Raw genomic sequence first — 27,627 nt, forward strand, 5'->3', positions numbered from 1 at the left:
ACCTACAAGGCACTGCTCAACATAGGTCTGGCATACCCTAATGAACGCCTCACCTTTTAAATATCCAGACATCTCTGTTCTTCCCAGATTACCCTTGCAGGCCTCCCCAAGATCCAGAAAAGCAAAGGAGGCAGATCCTTCTCCTACCTAGCAGCCCAAACACAGAACATGCTGCCTCTCAAGCTCAGGCAGACCACATCACTGAAGCAGTTCAGGAAGAACCTCAAGACCTAGCTCCTCGACTGAGCAGCACGCCCACAAACAGCACCTTGAGGCCCTACGGGAGATTAGTTGCCCTTTACAAATCACTGACTGAGTGGGGAACAAAGCGCCAAATGTACTAACAGACATACCGATTTCCAAATTGTGGTTCTCTCCAAATTGCAATTAGGAAATTGGTATTTCTAATTTATGAAACTCTAGTTTCATTAGCGATTCCTAGTAGGTTTCAACTAGATCTACCTCATACATATTAATGAGGTAGGTTGCAATTTGCAACCAATTAGGAATCGTAGCTATCACAGGGATGTTAGCCTGCTGAGGTATTCAGAATAGTATCTCTGGAATTGCTTTTTGATAAAGCAAATTTTTTTGTCCCCTCCCCCCCACAAAATGCTGCCCGTTTTCCTTAAACCCCTCCCTCAAAAAAAAAAAAAAAAAAAACGACATTTTACTTTAAGAGTAGGCAGTGGTACCACTTCCTGCACTTAGAAAATATTTGTTTTCCATTCTCAAAGGGGAAGGGTCCCCATGAGACCCCCTTCCCATTTGCGAATGGGTTACCACCTCTGCTAGAAATGGGGTATCTGGTTGGCTGGGTTTTAACCCTCTAAGCAAGGCAGAACCCACCACTCTATTCAGGGCCAGAAAGTTACATGCTAAAGATAACAATCTCACCCTCTGGTAGCTTGGCGTAGAGCAGGCAGGCTGATCAGAGGCAATGTGTAAAGTATTTGTGACACACAAAACAGGACACCTATAATTAGGAGGACCGGCTTTTGATTGTAATGAAGTGTGTATTTACTATTCTAACGCCACGTGTGCTTTAATAGTAGGGAAGGTTATAAAGCGGACCGAGGCAAATAACTGCACTTTTAGTTTTTTGATACACTCGCTCAAAGCTACTTGAACACTACGGGGACCGGTTCTCCTTAACGCACAGGTCTTCACAAAGGTAGTCTCTGTCTGGAACGGACAGTGTTTGCCCCCCTCCCCCCACTATGAAGAGCGAACTGGTCCTCACAGCATGGGACAGACAGACAAACACACACACAAAATACCACAGAAAGACTCCACACCAATTTATGAAAAATAGAGGTTATTTATCTGTGTAGATCAAGTTCAAAACGACAATAAATGTCAATCGCAATTTGTGTTTAGAGTTTGTCAAAACAAGAGTTAGATTATTTACAGGACTTGTTGAAACATGCTGTTCTCCTGTAATAAGCATTGTGAAGGTTGGTTGGAGCGGATTGGATCCAGCTTAGGTGTTTAGGTAAGAAAAAGTACAATTGTGATAGAAATTCAGTCAAGACCTCTAGAGTCTAATAGATCTCAAAACGACACTGCTGCAGGCCATAAACCAGAGAATACCTGGGCCGACGTGCAACAGGGAGCAGAGTGATGTGAAAGTGAGTGTTGCCAGCTTGTCCCTGGTGCAAAGGCAACCAAGTAGGGGCACCATGGACTGCAGTGCAGGAGTGATTAACAAGGGTACTTGGAGAAATCCTATGTGTGGGGCACACAAATCAGACAGGGGTCGCACTACGGCTGGGCACAAATGAAGACTTTCCTCCAGTGGAGAGCAGGTCCTGGCTGATACGGCAAGCCCAGTGGGGGCCACTCACAGAGCTGTTGGAAAGCGCTGTGGCAGGTTGAGGTAAAGCTGCTCACAGATCTTTGTTCATCAAGGCAGTAGGGAGGAACAAAGCAATTAGGTGAGTTGTGGTTGAACAGGGGCTGCAGGTCTAGATGAAGCAACCTCCAAGGTGGTTGCAAATGGTGTGGTAGTTCCATTAATTCTTTTAAGAGGTGTCCGATGTCCCCGAGACCTCAGGGGAGAACAGGGGGCAAATCAGCATGCCCTTGGGTGCAGTCTGTAGTCCCTTTTAGCAGGGTAGATGTCAGCAAGCAGGCGTTTGGGCAGTGCAGCAAAGCAGGGAAGCAGTCAGTCACAGCAATGGGGCACTTCCTTTCAGCACAGTAGCCTTTACTCCAGCAGAGGTTCTACGAGGTCCAGTAGTGATCCACCCGAGTGGGTCAAATCACCCAGTATTTATACGGACAAGTGCCTTTGGTGGGGGTGGGGGGGGGGGGGGGAAGACTACATAAGAGTTCTTGTGAAGTGCACAGGTCCGCCTTTCAGGTCAGCCTCGGATCCAGGCTGCCAGTGGGAGATAATCAGCCCTTTAGTGTGGACTCTAGTCACAACCATTTGAAATGTAAGTATGAGCCCTTCCCAACCTCCTCCCCAGGAAGACCCATCAGTATGCAGATGAATGCAGATGTAGTGGAGTGCCTGTGTTATGGATGTCTGAAGGGAATGCACAAGTGTAGCGGTCACCTAGCCCAAGTCAGACGTGTATTGGAGATAGGCTGTAGGCACAAAGGGCAGAGAAATGTCTATTTTCTAAAAGTGGCATTTCTATAATAGCAATAAAAAAATGGCTTTACCAGTAAAGAGGATATTATTATTCCAATTCCAATTGTACTAAACATGATGCAGCTACTCCGCTCCGATCAGGAATTACAGCTTAAATATTTTACAAGGATTTCACAATGCTGGCCTATGAGGGGCAGGCCCCACAGTAATGAAAAAAGACTTTACATTTTTTCATGTCCTATTTATGATTTTTTTTTTTTGTAAAAAGGTACATGCCTTGCCTTTTGTGTACATGGCATCCTGACTTATGGGCTACCTTGGGCCTATCTTAGGGGTGACTTTAAAAAAAAAAAAAAAAAAAAAGAAGGGGAGTTCTGTGCTTGTCAAGAGGTTTTTAGGGGAAACGTTGGGGTGGTAGTGGGAACTGCACATACAGGCTCTGCAGTGGCAAGCCTGAGACTTGTTTACAGAGCTACTTCAGTGGGTGGCACAATCTGTGCTGCAGGCTCACCAGTCGTATTTAACTTACAGGCCATGGATTACTATTCTACAAGGGACTTGCAGGTAAAATAAATATCCCATTTGTGGATACACCAACATTGCCATGTTTTAGGGGAGAAGCACATTCACTTTAGCACTGATTAGCAGTGATAAAGTGCTCAGAGTCCTAAGGCCAACAAAAAGATACTGCAACAAAACAGGAGGTGAAGGCAAAACGTCTAGGGTAGGGCCACCCTAAGGATGATTGGTGTACCAGCCTCCTTCAACGAATCGGTACGATATGAATGGTTTGCAACCATAATTAGGTTGCGAAACATTGATAGATCCCATTCAGATTCAGTATTTGAAAGAGACACCATGGACAGGCCACTTCCAAATACCAAATCACAAACAAACTGCGGTTCAGTAACTTGTTAACTAATCACAAATTGTGTTTTGTACAAAACTAAAAGCATTTTTGCTGTCGGACATGCCCAATCGGCCATTTCTTAGCGCAAATGTTCTTCGTACAAGTGGCCCAAAAATTCAGAAATAAGATAGCCCATATAGTCTCCAGCAATGGCAAGTAAAGTAAAATACCAGGGAGAGGTTAACACTTGAAACACTGCTGAAAATCCTTGGACTCTTCAATAAAGGATAAAGTGAAGAAAGAACATGAATTCAAGGCAGTCTGAAATTTCTTACTGGGCTTTTGAGCTTGTTTTTTTAGTAATCATCACTGGTAAGGAAGCATGAGAACCAAGAAAGATGAGCCAGGTATATGTGAGAGAAAAATGACTTTTCTGGTCTAAAACTGGGGCAAACAAACAGCATATGCATTCAACTTTTTTCAAGCAAGACAGGGCATAAGACACAAAGACTAATTAAGCACATTAGCATGCTCTTCATTTGTACTGTTAATGTCCTTTGGCAGCCAGTGAAAAAAAAGCGAATGGCTAGATTTCTTAATTAGAAGTGGAGCAGAGAGGTGGGGGGGAAGGCGGGAGTGGTCTTTTATTTCCTTTTCCTGGCATCAAAACCGAAGCCATGCGAGGAGAACAATAAAGAGAACTGAATGCGCTATTGAAAGTCTGTCTTGCCCCCTGCCTGAGTCCCAGATTATATAAACTTCTCTGGGAAAAAGATTGCCCTCGTATTATTTAAAGTGCTTTCAGTACTGAAACCATTGAGCTGGCCTAACGGAAAGTGTTGGCAAAGCACAAGCTGTGCAGACACATTTCATGGCCCTTCAAGATGCTAAGCTTCAACAGGACTTAACGAGGCGTTTATAGAAGAACAGATCTGGTAAAAATCAACTAGATCAAAATGCAATCAGAGGTCTAATCAAGGGAAGATATCATATGTTCTGATTTTGGTACTGTGAACTTCCCCACAAAAGCCAACTCATTCACCACAGCGCTTGTAACTATCCAGCGGCCACACTCCGGACCAAAAATAAATAAATAAAAGCCAAAGTGAAAGCATTATTTCAAAAGTATGCAGAGTCTACCGTGTGTCACCAGACCTAGTTCTTGCATGCACAGCATATTCAAAGTGAGAATGATGGCTTTGTGATGGTCGTTATGGAGAAGATCAGTGGCAGAATACCAAAATTAAAATGGATATATATGTACTTTTTCTCTCTGCTCTCAAGTCTTGCAAACTTAATGAAACACCCCTAGTCACTTAACGTAGAGGTTTTGATCATGGAGAAAAATAGGAATCGAGCATATGCACTAAATGGCATCAAGAAAATGAGATGCACATACTGACCAATAAGTTCCTTCAGCGATTGGCGATACATCTTTTCATTTAATAGTGTTGTGTATGTTGTTTCAGACACTTATCTTTCTTCAGGGCCGTAGGGTGCACCGCTCACACTTTTCAAAGACGCCTGTGTTTTTTTTATTTTTTTATCCTTGTGCACGTATCATACGTCAGTTAAATTCAGGTAAATGTTAGATGGTCACCATACTTTTGGACCATTATAGTTTTTACTTGTTCACGATCCATAAGCTCTCTTTCCTTTACTTTTTTAGCACAATAGCATAACTGTATTCAACCACAAATGCACGATAATGAAGTTTGTGGTTCCTTCAAAATTGGGACATAACATAATACTTGATCTTTAGGATTCTAATTACTTGGTCTCACAGGACACTGCAGGATTTACCTCTTATCACATCTCAAGAGTTTTTTTAATCTATTCAGGTAAGATGTTTACTTACCTTGCTTGACTTACGATTCATCACGTCTCAATTTGAGACAAGTGAAAGACTGGATAAGTGGTGGTGCATGGTTTAAATGTTCTCTTCTGTTATTACCATGTTAAAATAAGAATTCGACACATAGGAATTGTCTTGATCTTCCCTTTTAACCTCCATGGTCTTAACATTCTTACCTTTATTTGTTGCTTGAACCTTTTCTCAGCTAGCGCGTCACATCGCTTATACTTACTCACACTATACTAGTGTTTTCTTTTTATGCTTCTGGAGATAATTATCTTTCTATAACACCCACATTGTTTGCGTCTTTTTTCCCCCCGTCACAGACAAGGATTTTACTGCAAGACACAAATATTAAGCTGCAATTCAATGCCTTTTCTCTAATGAGGTGTCATGGCTGATTTTGATCTATATAAATATCTTCTAGCACCGATGAAGTCAATGTTGAATTGAAAATGACGAAACATGTGTTGGTTAGATTATTACTATGCAAAAGTGCGACACAGAAAATGTATCAATAATTCACCTTAAATACTTTTTGATCTTTGTGTGGGAACGTTTGCATTGTGTAAGTTGTAGGAAGGTAGCCTCTTTCTAGCCTTGTTACCCCCACTTTTGGCCTGTTTGTGAGTATATTCAGGGTGTTTTTACTGTCTCACTGGGATCCTGCTAGCCAGGGCCCAGTGCTCATAGTGAAAAGCCTAAGTTGTCAGTGTGTTTGATATGAGCACTGAGGTCCTGGCTAGCAGGATCCCAGTGACACAAGTTTGTGGCCTATATGTGTTCCCTGTGTGGTGCCTAACTGTATCACTGAGGCTCTGCTAACCAGAACCTCAGTGTTTATGCTCTCTGCTTTTAAAATTGTCACTGCAGGCTAGTGACTAATTTTACCAATTCTGATTGTCACACTGGAACACCCTAATAATTCCCTAGTATATAGTACCCAGGGTATTGGGGTTCCAGGAGATCCCTATGGGCTGCAGCATCTCTTTTGCCAACCATAGGGAGATCAGACCATTCTTACACAGGACTTACACTGCAGCCCGAGTGAAATAATGTCCACTTTATAAGTTACTTGTGTGCAGTGTAAAATGGCTGTGAAATAAGTCACCTATATGTCTAACCCTCACTTAGTGAAGGTTAGGTGCAAAGTTACTTAGTGTGTGGGCACCCTGGCACTAGCCAAGGTGCCCCCACATTGTTCAGGGCAAATTCCCCAGACTTTGTGAGTGCGAGGACATCATTACACGCGTGCACTACATATAGGTCAATACATGGCCATGTAACATGTCTAGGATCATGGAATTGTCCCCCCAATACCATTCTGGTTTTGGGGGGACAATTCCATGCATCCCCGGGTCTCCAGCATAGAGCCCGGATAAAGCCAAACTAACTTTCCGGGGTCTCCTCTGCAGCTACTGCTGCTGACAACCCCTCAGACAGGTTTCTGCCTCCCTGGGGCCTGGGCAGCCTGGTCCCAGGAAGGCAGAACAAAGAATTTCCTCTGAGAGAGGGTGTTACACCCTCTCCCTTTGGAAATAGGTGTGAAGGGCCTGGGAGCAGTAGCCTCTCCTGGCCTCTGGAAATGCTTTGAAGGGCACCTATGGTGCCCTCCTTGCATAAGCCAGTGTACACCGGTTCAGGGTCCCCCCCCCCTCCCCGCCCCAGCCCTGCTCTGGCGCGAAACTGGACAAAGGAAAGGGGAGTGACCACTCCCCTGACCAGCACCTCCCAGGGGAGGTTCCCAGAGCTCCTCCAGTGTGTTCTAGAGCTCTGCCATCTTGGATACAGAGGTGTGAGGGCACAATGGACAGCTCTGATTGGCCAGTGACAGCAGGGGACGTCAGAGACCCCTCCTAATAGGTGCTTACCTTTCTGTGTAGCCAGTCCTCCTCTGTGGGCTATTTAGGGTCTCTCCTGTGGGCATCTCAGCAGATAAAGAATGCAAGAGCTCACCAGAGTTCCTCTGCACTTCCCTCTTCGACTTCTGCCAAGGCTCGACCCCTGACTGCTCCAAGACACCTGCATAACTGCAACAAAGTAGCAAGAAGACTACCAGTAACATTGTAGCACCTAATCCTGCCGGCTTTCTCAACTGTTTTCTGGTGGTGCATGCTCTGAGGGCTGTCTGCCTTCACCCTGCACTGGAAGCCAAGAAGAAATCTCCTGTAGGTCGAGAGAATCTTCCCCCTGCTAACGCAGGCACCAAACTTCTGCATCACCGGTCCTCTGGGTCCCCTCTCATCCTGACGAGCGTGGTCCCTGAAACACAGGAGCTGGGTCCAAGTGTCTCCGACAGTCCAGTGGCCCTTCTGTCCAAATTTGGTGGAGCTAAGTCCTTGCCTCCCCACGCCAGACAGTAATCCTGTGTACTGCATGAACTTCAGCTGCTGGGGCTTCTGCGCACTTTTGCAAGACTTCCTTCGTGCACAGGCTAGCCCAGGTTCCCAGCACTCTGTCCTGCATTGCCCAACTCGCTGAGCTGCACTCAGACGTCGTGGGACCCTCTTTTGTGACTCGAGTCAACCGCTGTCCTCAGATCTTCTAAGTGCCTGTTCAGGTGCTTCTGCGGGTGCTGCCTGCTTCTGCGTGGGGTCTCTGTGTTGCTGAGCGCCCCCTCCGTCTCCACTTCCTCCAAGGAGCGACCTCCTGGTCCTTCATGGGCCCTGGCAGCACCCAAAACCTTCAACCGCGTCTCTTGCAGCTAGCAAGGCTTGTTTGCGGTCTTTCAGCGTGGAAACCACTCTGCATTCTCCATCACGCCGTGGGACATCTTCTGACTTAAGAAGTTCCTGGCACCTTCCGCTGTTGCAGAATCTTCGCCTTCTTCCACTCTGAGGCAGCCCTTTTGCACCTTCATCCGGGTTTTAGTGGGCTCCTGAAACCCCCCCCCCCCGGCCCCCCCCCAGACACTTGTGCGACTCTTGTACTTGGTCCCCTTCCTTTACAGGTCCAGGAATCCGTCTTCAGAGTTTTGCAGCCAGTTGTCCTTGCAGAATCCCCTAGCTCAACTTTACTGTCTTTCTGGGGTAGTATGGTAATTTTACTCGTACTTTTTAGGGTCTTGGGGTGGGGTATCTTGGACACCCTTAATGTTTTCTTACACTCCCAGCGACCCTCTACACACTACACTAGGCCTGGGGTCCATTTGTGGTTGGCATACCAATTTTGAAGTATATGGTTTGTGTTGCCCCTAGGCCTATTGTTTCCTATTGCATTCTATTGTGTTCTACAGTGTTTGCACTACTTTTCTAACTGTTTCCTTACCTGATTTGGTTTGTGCGTGTATATTACTTACCTCAGAACGGATTATATCCTCTGAAATACTTTTGGCATATTGTCACTAAAATAAAGTACCTTTATTTTTAGTAACTGTGAGTATTGTGTTTTCTTATGATATAGTGCTAAGTGATATAAGTGGTAGGGTAGGAGCTTTGCGGGTCTCCTGGTTCAGCCTAAGCTGCTCTGCTATAGCTACCTCTATCAGCCTAAGCTGCTAGAACACCTCTAATCTACTAATAAGGGATAACTGGACCTGGCACAAGGTGTAAGTACCACAAGGTACCCACTATAAGCCAGGCCAGCCTCCTACATAAGTCTTATAGGAACCTGACCTATTTTGGTCTCCTTTGTTTCCACCTCCTACGCCTGTATCCATCCTACGACTGCAACCACCTTTCTCTCAGGCAACAAACAAGGTTTTGTGCCTTCTAAGTAACATTTTAGAGTGCAATAGAGGTCTATAATGTGCAGTTGCTTAAATTAAACACAAAATGCTTTCCTTCTGTGGAGCAGCATCCGCTTTCACATTTATACTTCCCTAAAATTAATTTGATGCTCCCCACTATGAGCTCCTAAACCATAATCAAAGAACTCAGAGACCAATGTAATCACAGGAGACTGAGGGCGAAAGTATTCTTCAGGAGCCTGAAACCTCAGGTCACCTATGAAGAGACGGAAATACCTGACTGGGAAGGTTAGAGGCAAGAAGCTGTTGCAAACTTTGCATTGAATTAGTATATATCAAACCTCACTGATGCACGAGGCTATTAGACCTAAAGCTTTCAGAAACCGCACACAAACGGCAAGGACGGTTAGAAAAGTGTTTAAGTGGGTCGGAATTTTAATAACAGAACAAAAAGGCCCTTTCTTGATACAGACATTTCCAAGTGGGGTGCAGGCCAGACAATGCTGACTGTTTCTCTGACAGACCTGAGTTGAGTTGAAAGCCTGCGTCCCAGAAGACAAGAAAGCAATTCGTGATTAGCATATTAGCAAGTCTACATTCTTCCTACATGCTTTTCTACATTGCAATTTATCTACACTCAGAATCATATCAAAGAAATTATGGGTGTGAATATCCCTTTGAGGCATCAATGTTGTTTTATGTATATCTTTTAGCACTGGATATTTCAACAAACAAAATAAATAACATATGCACGGTGGAATATATGCCTGGAGTAATATAAAACGTGGTATTTTCCAACTGTATTTCATGAATATATCGAGATCTGTAACTGCAAGGCGCCTTTGCTGGTGAAATATATCTACATATGTAGCGCCTTGAGATCCTCATGGGTCAGAAGTTGCGCTATACAAAAACTGACTGAATGTAAATAACAGAAATAACTTTTTTACTGCAAGGACAGGTCTGCCAATACTGTGGGCGTGCATAGGTAAAATGCAGTGTCTGCGTTTGTGATTCAAAAGATGTAAGCTCTTGAAAGTAACATGGTGAAGATTGCCAAACGGGCAAGACATGAATAAAGTGCAGTATTCATAGTATGTATGAAACCAGATTGTTAATTGTAGTATTCTTGGTACTTGGAAGGATTGAACGATTTTGAACGATATGCAGCGCCCGGGTACACAGATTCCTTGAATGAGGGCAGCAATACCAATGGAGAGAAAATTAACTAAAGTTTATTAGTAGAGCAATCTACAGGGAGTGCAGAATTATTAGGCAAATGAGTATTTTGACCACATCATCCTCTTTATGCATGTTGTCTTACTCCAAGCTGTATAGGCTCGAAAGCCTACTACCAATTAAGCATATTAGGTGATGTGCATCTCTGTAATGAGAAGGGGTGTGGTCTAATGACATCAACACCCTATATCAGGTGTGCATAATTATTAGGCAACTTCCTTTCCTTTGGCAAAATGGGTCAAAAGAAGGACTTGACAGGCTCAGAAAAGTCAAAAATAGTGAGATATCTTGCAGAGGGATGCAGCACTCTTAAAATTGCAAAGCTTCTGAAGCGTGATCTTCGACCAATCAAGCGTTTCATTCAAAATAGTCAACAGGGTCGCAAGAAGCGTGTGGAAAAACCAAGGCGCAAATTAACTGCCCATGAACTGAGAAAAGTCAAGCGTGCAGCTGCCACGATGCCACTTGCCACCAGTTTGGCCATATTTCAGAGCTGCAACATCACTGGAGTGCCCAAAAGCACAAGGTGTGCAATACTCAGAGACATGGCCAAGGTAAGAAAGGCTGAAAGACGACCACCACTGAACAAGACACACAAGCTGAAACGTCAAGACTGGGCCAAGAAATATCTCAAGACTGATTTTTCTCAGGTTTTATGGACTGATGAATTGAGAGTGAGTCTTGATGGATGGGCCCGTGGCTGGATTGGTAAAGGGCAGACAGCTCCAGTCCGACTCAGACGCCAGCAAGGTGGAGGTGGAGTACTGGTTTGGGCTGGTATCATCAAAGATGAGCTTGTGGCGCCTTTTCGGGTTGAGGATGGAGTCAAGCTCAACTCCCAGTCCTACTGCCAGTTCCTGGAAGACACCTTCTTCAAGCAGTGGTACAGGAAGAAGTCTGCATCCTTCAAGAAAAAATGATTTTCATGCAGGACAATGCTCCATCACACGCGTTCAAGTACTCCACAGCGTGGCTGGCAAGAAAGGGTATAAAAGAAGGAAATCTAATGACATGGCCTCCTTGTTCACCTGATCTGAACCCCATTGAGAACCTGTGGTCCATCATCAAATGTGAGATTTACAAGGAGGGAAAATAGTACACCTCTCTGAACAGTGTCTGGGAGGCTGTGGTTGCTGCTGCACGCAATGTTGATGGTGAACAGATCAAAACACTGACAGAATCCATGGATGGCAGGCTTTTGAGTGTCCTTGCAAAGAAAGGTGGCTATATTGGTCACTGATTTGTTTTTGTTTTGTTTTTGAATGTCAGAAATGTATATTTGTGAATGTTGAGATGTTATATTGGTTTCACTGGTAATAATAAATAATTGAAATGGGTATATATATTTTTTTGTTAAGTTGCCTAATAATTATGCACAGTAATAGTCACCTGCACACACAGATATCCCCCTAACATAGCTAAAACTAAAAACAAACTAAAAACTACTTCCAAAAATTTCAGCTTTGATATTAATGAGTTTTTTGGGTTCATTGAGAACATGGTTGTTGTTCAATAATAAAATTAATCCTCAAAAATACAACTTGCCTAATAATTCTGCACTCCCTGTATGGAACACATTAGGATAACCAGATGTGCTGCATCACTGAAGTTACTGATAAAACTATGTGCGAGTCTCAGTACTAAAAATGTAAAAGAAGGTGATCTAGAATGAGTGACGTGAACCGGAGAGCGGTGTGAAAATATCAGCACTAGAATGGCACTGCAGAAAAGGCCCGAGGTGCACCGGCAGAGGTATTTACAGCACACAGTACAGAATAATATGCAAGTGGTACAAGCAGGACAAAACTTACTCACAACTCTGCCACTTCATGGGAATAGCTGGAAATGCAGAAAGAGGTGCACTGGTTTAATTATTTGGTAGATAGAGCTGCATGAGAGTTCAGATGGTAAATAGACAAGAGTGCTGCAGTGCCGTCTGTAGATCCTGGATAAGCAGGGGTTGCTGGAGTGCAGGGCAGAGGTGCACTGGCAAACTACTGTTTCAGTTCACAGCTGAGGTGCACAGTCACCAGTGTGTGGATCTCCCTGCTGCAATACCGGGGACTGCTAAAGGTGGTGTACTGTCAACAGTAGTGTGTGGATTCAAGTCCTGAGAATTGGAGTCCAACACCAAGTTGAAGGGGGAGGAGCAGTCTGCACCAAACCTTTCCACAAAGTTTGCTGAATATGAACATGGGCTGCAACCAACTGGCCGGAGTGATTAATCAGAAAGAGAGAGACAGAGGTGGCCGGGAGCCAGGCATGTGTTGGTGACACAAGTCAGCACTGAAGCGAGGTGGTGGGGTACATGCATTACTTTCCCAAGTCCCCTTCTTCTACATCACAGCAGTTACCACCACGTGAATTTGTTCCTACCATGTCCCCTTTAAAAGCAACTTTGGAGGTCTTTGATATGATCCTTGGTCCTGATAGGGACAGGTGCTGAAAAATACATGCTACAACAGAACCGTGATTGCAATCATGCTGCCTAGTATGTGTTAAATTACTAATCTATGCAGATCAGCATTAATTATATACCAAATGGCCCAAAAGCAATCTAGGTTATAACAGCTATATGGAAACATTCAGGTCCTGTTATGTACCTCACTTTAGCCAGTCATGGGTGGTACTCTATATCTGCATAATACAGATCCGTGGGACAGACTCAAATCTACACAGCATTACGCATGCTTTCACATAGCTAGCACCAATGAAATATGTTGCTAAAGTGGCATACAAAAATACACCCAACATCACTCCAACGCGATGGTTCACCTTTCATTTCTAGAAGGCATACAACGAATGCCAGCTCACTAAAGAGTACTTACCGTGTGTCCAATGGTATTGGCATAGGTGTCTGCAATCCAAGACATCTCTCTCTCACCCGTGCTCATATCTGGGGCAGGCACATCTATACCGGGTCCTGTTCAAAAGACACAAATGATAATCAATATATGCAAACAAAATAACCAGACAGAAAACAATCTAATTCACGGTAAATGCGTATAGACTAGACCAGTTTATCACCTTTTGTAAATACATTAAAATGAAGAACCGAACTGTAAAAACAGTATAGTCAAACGGAGTGCAATTTCATCTTCAGGCAGTACTACTCAAAACTAAAAAAATAAACTAAGAAAAATGCTTGCCTCTCCCCAGACACTGCAACCGATCACTAAGCAGGTTTCACCCCCAGTATAAGTAACAGAAGCCTACTCATCAGTAATTTGTTCATGCACTTTATATTCAATATTTCACTGGCTAATTTGAAAGAGGGTGCACATTGTTATGCAGATAACATTAGAACAGACATTGATGCTTTGGTTGAAGTAAGCAAAAAAGAAAAGCATAATATGGAAAATGTCACTTACCCAGTTTACATCTGTTCGTGGCATGAGATGCTGCAGATTCACATGCTGTGCACATCCCGCCATCTAGTGTTGGGCTCGGAGTGTTACAAGTTGTTTTTCTTCGAAGAAGTCTTTGAGTCACGAGATCGAGGGACTCCTCCCCTTTCGGCTCCATTGCGCATCTTAGATTGTTTTCCCCGCAGAGGGTGAGGTAGGAGTTGAGTATATAGTAATAATGCCCATGCAAAGGAGTAAATATGTATGTACATAATGTGGTTAAAAGTGATATATTTACAAATGTACAACTGTAACTTTTCTCAACTTAAAACGGCTACAGGCTCCCGGGGAGGGCGCATATGAATCTGCAGCATCTCATGCCACGAACAGATGTACACTGGGTAAGTGACATTTTCCGTTCGATGGCATGTGTAGCTGCAGATACACATGCTGTGCATAGACTAGTAAGCAGTTATCTCCCCAAAAGCGGTGGTTCAGCCTGTAGGAGTTGAAGTGGTTTGAAATAAAGTCCGTAATACTGCTTGTCCTACTGTGGCTTGCTGTGTTGCTAACACATACACGCAGTAATGCTTGGTAAATGTATGAGGCGTAGACCATGTGGCTGCTTTACAGATTTCAGTCATTGGTATGTTTCCTAGAAAGGCAATGGTAGCACCTTTCTTTCTAGTGGAGTGTGCCTTTGGTGTAATAGGCAGTTCTCATTTTGCTTTTATATAACAGGTTTGAATACATTTAACTATCCATCTGGCAATGCCTTGTTTGGATATTGGATTCCCTGTATGAGGGTTTTGGAAAGCAACAAAATTGTTTTGTTTTGCAAATTTGTTTTGTTCTATCAATGTAGTACATTAGTGCTCTTTTGATGTTTCATGTATGTAATGCTCTCTCAGCTACAGAATCTGGTTCTGGAAAGAACACTGGGAGTGCCACTGTTTGATTTAAGTGGAACAGTGATATGACTTTAGGTAAGAATTTAGGATTTGTTCGTAGAACTACTATGTTTGTGTATTTGAATAAAGGGTTCTTGTATGGTAAAGGCTTATATTTCACTTACTCTTCTTAGAGATTTGATAGCTATTAGAAATGCTACTTTCCATGTTAAGTACTGTATCTCACATGAGTGCATGGGTTCAAATGGTGGACCCATGAGTCGTGTTAATACAATGTTGAGGTTCCACGAAGGAACTGGTGGTGTTCTTGGTGGGATAATCCTTATCAGACCCTCCATAAATGCTTTTATGACTGGGATTCTAAATAATGAAGGGGAGTGCGTAATTTGCAGATAAGGTGAAATTGCAGTGAGATGTATTTTAATGGATGAAAAAGCTAACTTAGACTTTTGTAAGTGTAGTAGGTAGCTTACGATGTTTTTAGCAGATGCGTGTAATGGTTGAATTTGATTATTATAGCAGTAATGAACAAATCTTTTCCACTTATTTGCGTAGCAATGTCTTGTGGTTGGTTTCCTAGCTTGTTTTATGACCTCCTTGCATTCTTGTGTAAGGTCTAGGTGTCCGAATTTTAAGATTTCAGGAGCCAAATTGCTAGATTGAGCGATGCTGGATTCGGGTGTCTGATCTGTTGTTTGTGTTGAATTAACAGATCTGGTCTGTTTGGCAGTTTGATATGAGGCACTACTGAGAGGTCTAGTAGTGTTGTGTACCAAGCTTGTCGTGGCAAAGTTGGTGCTATTAGTATGAGTTTGAGTTTGTTTTGACTCAATTTGTTTACTAGATACGGAAGGAGTGGGAGAGGGGGAAAAGCGTATGCAAATATCCCGGACCAACTCATCCATAACGCATTGCCTTGAGAGTGAGCCTGTGGGTACCTGGGTGCGAAGTTTTGGCATTTTGCGTTTTCTTTTGTTGCAAATAGGTCTATTTGCGGTGTTCCCCATCTTTGGAAGTACGTTTTTAGTACTTGGGGATGAATTTCCCATTCATGGATTGGTTGGTGATCCCGAGAGAGATTGTCAGCTAACTGGGTTTGAATTCCTGGTATGAACTGCGCTATTAGGCGAATGTGGTTGTGAATCGCCCAATGCCATATCTTTTGTGCTAAGAGACAACTGTGTTGAGTGTCCCTCCCTGTTTGTTCAGATAATACATTGTTGTCATGTTGTCTGTTTTGACAAGAATGTGTTTGTGGGTTATTATAGGTTGAAATGCTTTCAACGCTAGAAATACTGCTAGTAGTTCTAAGTGATTTATAAGAAGCTGTCTCTGCTGAGTGTCCCATTGTCCTTGGATGCTGTGTTGGTTGAGGTGTGCTCCCCACCCTATCATGGAAGCATCCGTTGTGATTAAGTATTGAGGCACTGGGTCTTGAAAAGGCCGCCCTTTGTTTAAGTTTATAGTATTCCACCATTGAAGCGAGGTGTATGTTTGGCGGTCTATCAACACAAGATCTTGAAGTTGACCCTGTGCTTGTGACCATTGTGATGCTAGGCACTGTTGTAAGGGCCGCATGTGTAATCTTGCGTTTGGGACAATGGCTATGCATGAGGACATCATGCCTAGTAGTTTCATTACTAATTTTACCTGGAACTTTTGGTTTGGGTGCATGGCCTGTATTATGTTTTGGAATGCCTGTACCCTTTGTGGACTTGGAGTGGCAATCCCTTTTGTTGTGTTGATTGTTGCTCCTAAGTACTGTTGTATTTGACACGGCTGTAGGTGTGATTTGTTGTAGTTGATTGAGAAACCTAGCTTGCGAAGGGTTTCTATGACATACTTTGTGTGTTGTGAACACCGTTCTTGCGTATTGGTTTTGATTAACCAATCGTCTAGGTACGGGAACACATGTATTTGCTGCCTTCTGATATGGGCTGCCACTACGGCAAGGCATTTTGTAAAAACTCTTGGCGCTGTTGTTATTCCGAATGGCAACACTTTGAACTGGTAATGTACTCCTTGGATTACAAACCTTAAGTACTTTCTGTGGGAAGGATGTATGGGTATATGGAAATACGCATCCTTGAGGTCTAGTGTTGTCATGTAGTCTTGTTGTTTGAGCAATGGGATCACGTCTTGCAGTGTCACCATGTGAAAGTGATCTGATTTGATGTAAATGTTTAATGTTCTGAGATCTAGGATAGGTCTTAGAGTTTTGTCTTTTTTGGGTATGAGAAAGTACAGGGAGTAAACCCCTTTTCCTTTCTGATGAATTGGTACTAGTTCTATTGCATCTTTTTGCAACAACACTTGGACCTCCAGTTGTAATAGATCCATGTGTTGTTTGGACACGTGTGTTTTCGGTGGACACTTGGAGGGAATTGTAGAAATTCTATGCAATAACAATGTTGGATAATGGCTAGGACCCACGTGTCTGTTGTTATTTCCTCCCAGTTTTTGTAAAAATTGGTTAGTCTCCCCCCCCCCCCCCACTGGTGTTGTGTTGGGGATTTGTGACGCTGAAGTCACTGTTTATTTTGCGGTGTCTTGGGACTTTGGAACTTCCTTCTAGTTTTAGGGAACTGTCCCCCTCTGTATTGTCCCCGAAAACTTCCCCTCTGATATTGACTCTGGTAAGTGGGTCTTGTTTGTGAGGTTGAGGGTTCTGTGCTCTGTCCTCGAAACCCCCCACGAAATATGCCTCTGCTCTGTGGGGAGTAGAGTGCGCCCATGGCTTTGGCCGTATCTGTGTCCTTTTTAAGTTTCTCGATAGCAGTGTCCACCTCCGGCTCAAACAACTGCTGTCCGTTAAAAGGCATATTCAGCACTGCTTGTTGAATTTCCGGCTTGAATCCTGAGGTGCGTAGCCATGCGTGTCTCCGTATGGTGACCGCTGTATTTACAATCCTAGCAGCTGTGTCAGCTGCATCCATTGCCGACCGTATCTGATTGTTAGAGATACTTTGGCCTTCTTCCACACTTGTTGTGCCCTCTTTTGGAACTCTTTGGGTAGATGTTCTATGAACTGTTGCATTTCGTCCCAATAAGCCCTATCATATCTAGCCAGCAAGGCCTGTGAATTGGCAATGCGCCATTGGTTGGCTGCTTGTGCCGTGACCCTTTTCCCTGCTGCGTCAAACTTGCAACTTTCCTTGTCGGGTGGTGGTGCATCTCCCGATGTGTGTGAGTTCGCTCTTTTGCGAGCTGCCCCTACTACCACGGAGTCCGGTGTTAATTGCTGTGTGATGTACACAGGGTCTGTTTGTGGAGGTTTCTACTTTTTCCTCCACCCTTGGAGTGATGGCCCTGCCTTTCACAGGCTCTTGAAACACTTGCTTTGAGTGTTTCAGCATTCCCGGTAACATAGGGAGACTCTGGTACTGGCTATGTGTGGATGACAGCGTATAAAACAAAAAGTCATCTTCTATTGGTTCTGCGTGCAGGGTGACATTGTGAAACACGGCTGCTCTTGACACCACCTGTGTTGTAGGCAGTACTGTCCTCGGGTGGTGACGGTCTCGCTGGATAACAGTCAGGACTGTTATCTGATACTGGCGCATCATAAAGATCCCATGCATCAGGATCATCCTGACTCATTCCTGTATGAGTTGGAGACTGCATCATTGGTGGAGTGGCTACCGGTGATGGTGGCGGAGTTATTTGTTTTGCCACCTTTGCTTGGGGTTGCTTGTCCTTCTCTTGGAAGGCAAGTTTCCTTTTAATTCGGATTGGAGGGAGAGTACTGATTTTTCCTGTGTCCTTCTGAATGTGGAGCCTTCTTTGAAATGTAATCTGGCTCCCCTGCCTCTAGCTCCTGTCCGAATCTGTGTCCTTGCATCTGTGAGGACAGGCCCTGTTCCTCGGTGTAGGAACTTGGTTTCGGCTCCGAGGCCGGATGTTTCGGTATCAAAACCTTTGACCGTCTTTTTCGGCTCCGAGGACACTTTTTTTGCCTTTCGGTGTTCCGTTCTCTCGGTGCAGACTCATTTCGGTGCCGCTCTCTCGATGTCGAGATTGCTCTGACCCGGGGTAGAGTCTGTTCTGTGCCGGTATCTCGTGTGTCCTTTTTCGGTGCCGATGGCCGGTCACCTAATTTTCGGGTTAAGCCATGGCCTGTTGGCGGTGGCGTCCCCTGGGCTTTAGTGAATTTTCTGTGAGTTTTGGGCAGGGGCGTCTTACTCACGGTTCTCGGCATCTGTTCGGAATCAACCTCGTCAGAGTCCGAATCCGCGATGGAGAAGGTTTCTTCTTTCTCCAAGTGTTGGTGTCATGCCGGCGCCATTTGAAGTCTTCTCGCTCTTCGGTCTCTTAGCGTTTTCCTCGACCGAAACGCTCGACAGGCCTCGCAGGTATCCTCTTTGTGTTCGGGAGACAAACAAATTACAGACCAGATGCTTATCTGTGTAAGGATACTTGTTGTGACATTCGGGGCAGAAGCGGAATGGGGTCCGTTCCATTAGCCTTGAAAACGCACGAAGTCGGGCCGAGCAGGCCCCGCCGGGGAATCAAAAACCCCGAAGGGCCACCGGAGCTCTTCAAAATTTGGTGTCGATCTATTTTAACTAACCCGATACCGAACGCAAACAACACCGTCAAATTTTCCGAGATTTAACTAACTTTCCAAACCGAAACACGGAGCGAAGAGGAACACGTCCGAACCCGATGGCGGAAAGAAAACAATCTAAGATGGAGTCGACGCCCATGCGCAATGGAGCCAAAAGGGGAGGAGTCCCTCGATCTCGTGACTCGAAAAGACTTCTTCGAAGAAAAACAACTTGTAACACTCCGAGCCCAACACTAGATGGCGGGATGTGCACAGCATGTGTATCTGCAGCTACACATGCCATCGAACATAATATTTTTCACAACCCAATGCAACAGACACCGCTATCATCATTTAAAATGCTGTCTGAGCAAAACTGACCACAAAACAAATATTCTCTCTCTTAAAGGCTCATACATATGGTAACATCATTTTTGAGTTGGGGTTTTGGGAGGGGGAGGACATGGGGCAAGCAGGGGCTATTGGGGCCTCAGCCATTTGCCTCGGATGACCCGGGATCAGTCCTATTATAGCTCTACATTTTTGGACAAAAAGAGCCACGTCAGCATCTGACCCTCATTGCAAACTATCACGGTCTTCTCAGGCAGCTTAGCTTTAGTGTATAATAGGATCTGCACTCAAATACCCAACAATTTAATAATTTGATTGTCAGGCTAGAGAAAAACCTTAATACACTTTTAAGCTCAATAATACACTCTACAAAACTATGTTAGCCACTGCATTATGGGCAAGTTTAACCTAGTCTGCTCTCCGTCCATTCTTTTCTAGCGTTCTGGGTAATAGGGTATTTTTATTGTCTGTCTCAAGCACAGGTGCAATGCTCCCTACCGAGGGGTCTGCAGGCAGATAGCTGCCACCAGAAAGATGGTTACCAAAAAGCAAGTCACGTTTTTCTAGTGGATACTTCTACATGGAGCTTCAGCACCTCTTTATAGAGTCCAAAGCAGTACCAATCCTTGGGGAGGGTATAAATGTAGAAAGAAAGTAGGAAGGGAAGTTTAGGTCGTCACTTGTAGAAGTCAGTCAGTCAGTCAGTCAGTCAGTCACCGGAACACTTCCAGCCAAAGGTGCAGTGAATTATTTCATCCGGTGTAATGTGCATGGAGTCACTCAGTCGGCTCTGCCTTTGAACATGCATAACACATTTTGATACATCGTAGAATCCAGGACACAATCCTGTCCTGAAACACCTTTTCTTTTTTGCTCCCTGTGCATCCTACAAATAGCCAGTCATCGGACCTGATCTTTTGTGCACTCAATAGAATAACTGCCTGCACATCTGACGTCCTGCTTGTGTAAATGCAACTCCTCTTTAGTTGAATTTAGGCAGGGGAATAAAAAGGAGCTGTGGTTGATGGATTGACCCAAATAGAAGGAGCCACTAACTTTGGCAGGAGTTACATTTCTAAGGTCAAGCTTGTCAGGAAAGCAGTGTGTAAATGGCAGACGAAAGCTCATTGTCAGGAGCTCAACAACATGCATCACCAAAGTCACAGCAACAAGAAAAATGTCTCTAAAACTCATAAAACGCCTCCATCAGAAACTTAGGTATAAGGTTTAAGTACCACTGAGGTTTTATGACCGGATTTGATAAAACAGGTTTGAAAATCCTTTCAGAAAACCCATGATAATCGATTCAAGAGGCACAGAAAGGTTGAGAGAACCATTATACCCCTTGACTGTGCTCACTGCACAACTCTGCTGAGCCAAGGATAATGCTAATTTTACGACATCCGAAAAACAGGACTTCAAGTGGTCCACTAGCACATTCAGTGCACCTTTTTATACTTCTCAGCCTCCCTGACTAAACCAACTTTGTTGATGGTGATGAGAAGATTGGATAACATCAACCACCTCCTGTGGCAGCTGGAGAACTCGTGTTGTCGCAAAATCTTCAGACACTAAGGAATAGGTTCTGGAGACTGTAGTGTAAAACTTGATGAGATCCACTCCGAGAGGTATATGGAGCAGAAGACTTATGAAGAGGTGCAGGAGATCTATGTACCACCTTCTTCTCAGTCAGTCTGGGATGCGAAGGATTTCTTGTGCCCAGTCACAGCAAATGTCTCAGAACCTAAGGAATCAAGGTTATGGAAGGAAATGTGTAGCAATGCAGATGCTTCCAACTCAACTGAAACACTGCCACGGCTCCCTGCAACTAACACTGGAGGGGACCGAACAGTGGGGATTGTCACAAGCAGCAAACAGAATCACCTGGGGCCTGTTCACTAGGCAAAGATGTCCAGAACCACTTAACTTGAGATGCCACTTGCGGCTGACTCAGGCTGTTGGCCCTGGTATTCAATCAGCCTGCCAAATGGTTAGCACATTCCACTCTGGTGTGCCCAAGACAGTTGACAGAGAGGTGCCCCCCTACCTGTTGGCATATCACATGAGGGCTACAGTGTCATAAACAGACTGGCCAGGAAGGGAAGGCATCCTCGATTTCTCACGGATGTCTCAGCAGCAAGTGCTCACCACAACCTGCTAAATATTGCTCTTCTTTATGAAGACACTGGGCCTCCATTCTGAAATGCTGACGTTTACCCTTTTAGGGTGGTGGGGGAGGTGGAGGCGGCACCAGCTTCTGCATAGGGCCAAGAGGAGACAATAAAAGGGGGACCAGAACAACATCATATGGTACTGGTATCCAGACGGTCATAACCTAAATCACTGTTGATAGGTTTTTAAATGCTTCCTGAAATACGGTCAAGTCCTTCCTGCCATGATGAAGCATGACACTACTAGAGTGGGTAAGGGTCTGAATATAAAAAGAAAAAACATTTCTGGTTTGAACAGTACAAGGAGTCAATGTGAGATATGCTTCTCTAGCTAGGCAAAGGATACCCTTGGTTTTGGTTATATTAAACTTTATATTAAATTTTAGGGAGAGTGTATACCTTGGGTCAGTCTACTCCGGCTCCCCAAGGAGGGAGGGGGAGAACTATCTGTGAAAGCCATTCTTCCTTTAGCCAGTCTTATGAGTTGCATCGTTAATGCTCCTTGAAGCAAGTTAGTCCAATGAGAAACGGTCCTCTTCTTTAGTTACGTCATTATTGGCACTGCAAGATGCACCATAAAGGGATCAATTGGTTTGTGTAAGGAAATGCCTCCTTGGCATGGTTGCCCCCTGACTTTTTGCCTTTGCTGATGCTATGTTTACAATTGAAAGTGTGCTGAGGCCTGCTAACCAGGCCCCAGCACCAGTGTTCTTTCCCTAACCTGTACTTTTGTATCCACAATTGGCAGACCCTGGCATCCAGATAAGTCCCTTGTAACTGGTACTTCTAGTACCAAGGGCCCTGGTGCCAAGGAAGGTCTCTAAGGGCTGCAGCATGTCTTATGCCACCCTGGAGACCTCTCACTCAGCACAGACACACTGCTTGCCAGCTTGTGTGTGCTAGTGAGAACAAAACGAGTAAGTCGACATGGCACTCCCCTCAGGGTGCCATGCCAGCCTCTCACTGCCTATGCAGTATAGGTCAGTCACCCCTCTAGCAGGCCTTACAGCCCTAAGGCAGGGTGCACTATACCATAGGTGAGGGTACCAGTGCATGAGCATGGTACCCCTACAGTGTCTAAACAAAACCTTAGACATTGTAAGTGCAGGGTAGCCATAAGAGTATATGGTCTGGGAGTCTGTTTTGCACGAACTCCACAGCACCATAATGGCTACACTGAAAACTGGGAAGTTTGGTATCAAACTTCTCAGCACAATAAATGCACACTGATGCCAGTGTACATTTTATTGTAAAATACACCCCAGAGGGCACCTTAGAGGTGCCCCCTGAAACTTAACCGACTGTCTGTGTAGGCTGACTAGTTCCAGCAGCCTGCCACACTAGAGACATGTTGCTGGCCCCATGGGGAGAGTGCCTTTGTCACTCTGAGGCCAGTAACAAAGCCTGCACTGGGTGGAGATGCTAACACCTCCCCCAGGCAGGAGCTGTAACACCTGGCGGTGAGCCTCAAAGGCTCACCCCTTTGTCACAGCCCAGCAGGGCACTCCAGCTTAGTGGAGTTGCCCGCCCCCTCCGGCCACGGCCCCCACTTTTGGCGGCAAGGCTAGAGGGAACAAAGAAAGCAACAAGGAGGAGTCACTGGCCAGTCAGGACAGCCCCTAAGGTGTCCTGAGCTGAGGTGACTAACTTTTAGAAATCCTCCATCTTGCAGATGGAGGATTCCCCCAATAGGGTTAGGATTGTGACCCCCTCCCCTTGGGAGGAGGCACAAAGAGGGTGTACCCACCCTCAGGGCTAGTAGCCATTGGCTACTAACCCCCCAGACCTAAACACGCCCTTAAATTTAGTATTTAAGGGCTACCCTGAACCCTAGAAAATTAGATTCCTGCAACAACAAGAAGAAGGACTGCCTAGCTGAAAACCCCTGCAGAGGAAGACCAGAAGACAACAACTGCCTTGGCTCCAGAAACTCACCGGCCTGTCTCCTGCCTTCCAAAGAACCCTGCTCCAGCGACGCCTTCCAAAGGGACCAGCGACCTCTGAATCCTCTGAGGACTGCCCTGCTTCGACGACGACAAGAAACTCCCGAGGACAGCGGACCTGCTCCAAAAAGACTGCAACTTTGTTTCAAGAAGCAGCTTTAAAGAACCCTGCAACACCCCGCAAGAAGCGTGAGACTTGCAACACTGCACCCGGCGACCCCGACTCGGCTGGTGGAGAACCAACACCTCAGGGAGGACCCCCGGACTACTCTACGACTGTGAGTACCAAAACCTGTCCCCCCTGAGCCCCCACAGCGCCGCCTGCAGAGGGAATCCCGAGGCTTCCCCTGACCGCGACTCTCTGAAACCTAAGTCCCGACGCCTGGAAAAGACCCTGCACCCGCAGCCCCCAGGACCTGAAGGACCGGACTTTCACTGCAGAAGTGACCCCCAGGAGTCCCTCTCCCTTGCCCAAGTGGAGGTTTCCCCGAGGAAGCCCCCCCTTGCCTGCCTGCAGCGCTGAAGAGATCCCTTGATCTCTCATTGACTTCCATTGCGAACCCGACGCTTGTTCTAACACTGCACCCGGCCGCCCCGCGCCGCTGAGGGTGAAATTTCTGTGTGGGCTTGTGTCCCCCCCGGTGCCCTACAAAACCCCCCTGGTCTGCCCTCCGAAGACGCGGGCAGACTGGAACCGGGGCACCCCCTTCTCTCCATTGAAGCCTATGCGTTTTGGCCACCACTTTGAACTCTGCACCTGACCGGCCCTGAGCTGCTGGTGTGGTAACTTTGGGGTTGCTCTGAACCCCCAACGGTGGGCTACCTTGGACCAAGAACTGAACCCTGTAAGTGTCTTACTTACCTGGTAAAACTAACAAAAACTTACCTCCCCCAGGAACTGTGAAAATTGCACTAAGTGTCCACTTTTAAAGTAGCTATTTGTGAATAACTTGAAAAGTATACATGCAATTGAAATGATTCAAAGTTCCTAATGTACTTACCTGCAATACCTTTCAAACAAGATATTACATGTTAAATTTGAACCTGTGGTTCTTAAAATAAACTAAGAAAAGATATTTTTCTATACAAAACCTATTGGCTGGATTTGTCTCTGAGTGTGTGTACCTCATTTATTGTCTATGTGTATGTACAACAAATGCTTAACACTACTCCTTGGATAAGCCTACTGCTCGACCACACTACCACAAAATAGAGCATTAGTATTATCTCTTTTTACCACTATTTTACCTCTAAGGGGAACCCTTGGACTCTGTGCATGCTATTCCTTACTTTGAAATAGCACATACAGAGCCAACTTCCTACAGTTTGGTTCCCTGACCTTGAATTATAATGGCAGAGGACAACAGAATATGTCTTGTATTCTGCCGAGCAGACCAAAGACCAGCGGGGTTCAATCTATTTCCAGGAGAGCTGGATCAAGGTCAAACTTTAATTGCAACCACCATGTAACCACTTCCACTTAGGTTAATTGTTAAACTACTAATGACAATACCCTGAAAATTTAAACAGCAATCTGCATCAATTTGACCCTCTTTCATTGGCACATGAAAGCCACAAGATATTATCAGAGCCAAGTTCCATTTAACATTTCATAAATTAGCATTTTTAAACTATTATGTGCCTGTTTGTACATTACTCATAGTGTGTTCTCCCATCATAGAGGATTTTGAAAATCTAATACACAGGATCATCCGCATAAAAAGGTTTGTCCACATCAGTTTTTTGCCACATTTAAGCAAACTGGTCAAATTAGGCAGAAGCTTAAAGAAGGAAGGGCTACCAAAAGTTGCATATTTCAATGGATAATAGGAAGAATTTAGGAACAAGTCCAGAGCTAATATTACTGTAGACTTGGTAGCATGGAAGGATTGTTAGTTTGGAGCATAAGTCTTTTTGAACATTTAAAACATGAATAAGGATTAATTTTAGTTATGTACATCAGATTTGGGACCCAATTTTGAAACACAAATTTGAACCTGAACGAACAAGAGCGCTGCAGAGTTCTCAAAGCAGTATTGCTAGAATCCCAAACCATCTGACAGCTCAGAACAAGAATTACATTTTTCACAATGGCTTCCACTGAAAGAGGTCAGTGCACCATATTTGAAAGTCTGGTTTGTTGCAATGGTCGCCACTAAGGAGATCATCCCAATTTTAAGATCTCATTAGTATCTAAACTGAGATATATGTTCAAGAGGAATGCTGTTCTTTAACACCAGAATCCTCAGTTGAAGGAGCAGCTACTCCTTTTGCACTCAATGTTTCGCACCCCAGAATCCTTTTCTATAGAGTAGTAATAGGAAGAGACTTGAGAACACTTACTAAGGCCAAAATGTATGGCCCAGTTCATGCGCTTCTGGCATTGCTGAAGAGATCCCTTCACTTCATCAATGAATCATATACTTTTGGTTATGCTAGCATGAATTGTCATCGTAGATGTGCTACTAGTACCACAGATTTTGTAGCTACTCAGTGCTAAGAACAATGAATGGGTAACGTTTGGCATCTAACACGGAGGCAAAACTGGAATGTCAAAGTATAGATGAATAGCAGAAGAAATTGCAGGACACCTATATATTTCCACTGCACCAAAAACAACATTCTTCTACATTTTATGATTAAAGCTGCAGACAACACTGCACTGTCTCCTTCGTATCAGATCTCTAGAAGTGAGCTGAAATGCTCATCCCGAGGTAAACTAATAGGTTGACGTAATCCAGCATAATTACCCCAATCTAACATCCAAGTGTTGAGGACAGCTGCAGCACTTCTGGTTCATAATCAGTCTTTTTCAAACCTTGATAAATAAACCTCCCTTTATTAAGAGGAGGAACAGAAAGAATATTTTATATAAAGAAGGAATATTCAGCAAATAGCGGAAACTGTATAGTTTTTTTGCCCAGCCTGAGAGATCACTGCCTAAGCTATAAAGCCTAATAGCGCCAACAGTAAACAGAAGGAGCAGCAGGCACACTTTGAGTACATCCTCTTTATCAAGAAACGAATCTGTGCATTCCCCTGGTTCACTGCGTTTAATCCTCACAATATATCCCTGGGCAAGGATTTAATTAATCCCATGAACTATCCAGATATCCACAGTTATCCCCAATTTACTTTGTCAAAATCCGTCAGCAGGACTATACATCATTCCCTGGAACGTTTCGCATTTCCTAGTTACCCAAAGGTGGAAAGACATTTGACAGTGTGTGGGAATTTCTAAATCCAGCTTCTTGGTCTGTGAAATAATGTAGTTACAGTCTACAGTATTACACAAATGGTCTAGTAACAGGGTCAAAAGTGTCTTATCAAGGCTACAGGTCAGTTGTACGGTCTTGTTTCTGTCTTCCTATTTGGGGGGTGGGGGAAGAGTTAATTTAGCCTATTAAAAAATAAAATTAACAAGACAACCCCCCTGGGCAAAATTCTATGTACAAATCTACAATCTGTCACAACTTAAAATGCGAGGGGATGTTCTCATGGCCTGGGATTAACAGAATCCTTTCTTTCCTGTAAGGTCAATAGAGGTAGTTCGAAAATATATACTCCTATAGTGAGTCTATTTCTAGGATTGCCTTCTACGCTCCATGGAATAGAACTGGAAAACTTCAACATAAGGGAAATGTTACAGGTATGCATAATTACTTTAGTCCATTCCCCAACACAAGATGTGCTGCACAATCATAAATAGAGGTAAATAAAAAAAAAGACAAAGCATAACAAAAACATTTTTTTTTTTATTGCAATCCTATTTTTTAGGGCCACAATATAGCCATTGTAGTAACCAACATAAATATAGATAGTTTAGCTCATGAGATTTCTTCGAAATATACAGTTTCATTTTTTTTTTTTTTTTTTTGTTTTTTTTTTTAAATGGTCCCCCTCTTGTCCCTCCTCTAAAACCACAGTCTAAACACACTATCTAAAGATCTAGATGAGACATACCAATGAAACCTTTCTTTGCCAACTCAATGGTGAATCGTCTGGTGATTTTTTCCAACTCGCTGTCCTAGAACAGAAAAAAAAATCGTAAGTAGAACCTAGATATTTTAAACATGAGGTCACTCAGGTTAAGTCGTTGGAATTGCAGAGTACAATACAGCAAG

General features: G+C 44.4%; 1 protein-coding gene across 1 annotated transcript in view; it reads right to left on the reverse strand.

Annotated features, from left to right (window-relative positions):
• Window positions 1-27,627, reverse strand: part of GLUD1 (glutamate dehydrogenase 1) — a 181,279-nt gene that overhangs the window by 95,135 nt on the left and 58,517 nt on the right. Inside the window, exons 4-5 of the mRNA XM_069240627.1 lie at window positions 27,467-27,530; window positions 13,063-13,157 (exon numbers count right to left, since the gene is read on the reverse strand). Of these exons, the coding sequence (XP_069096728.1) occupies window positions 13,063-13,157; window positions 27,467-27,530 (159 nt within the window). The remainder of the gene's footprint in view (window positions 1-13,062; window positions 13,158-27,466; window positions 27,531-27,627) is intronic.

Source organism: Pleurodeles waltl, chromosome 6, assembly GCF_031143425.1.
Source record: "Pleurodeles waltl isolate 20211129_DDA chromosome 6, aPleWal1.hap1.20221129, whole genome shotgun sequence".
Taxonomy (NCBI): domain Eukaryota; kingdom Metazoa; phylum Chordata; class Amphibia; order Caudata; family Salamandridae; genus Pleurodeles; species Pleurodeles waltl.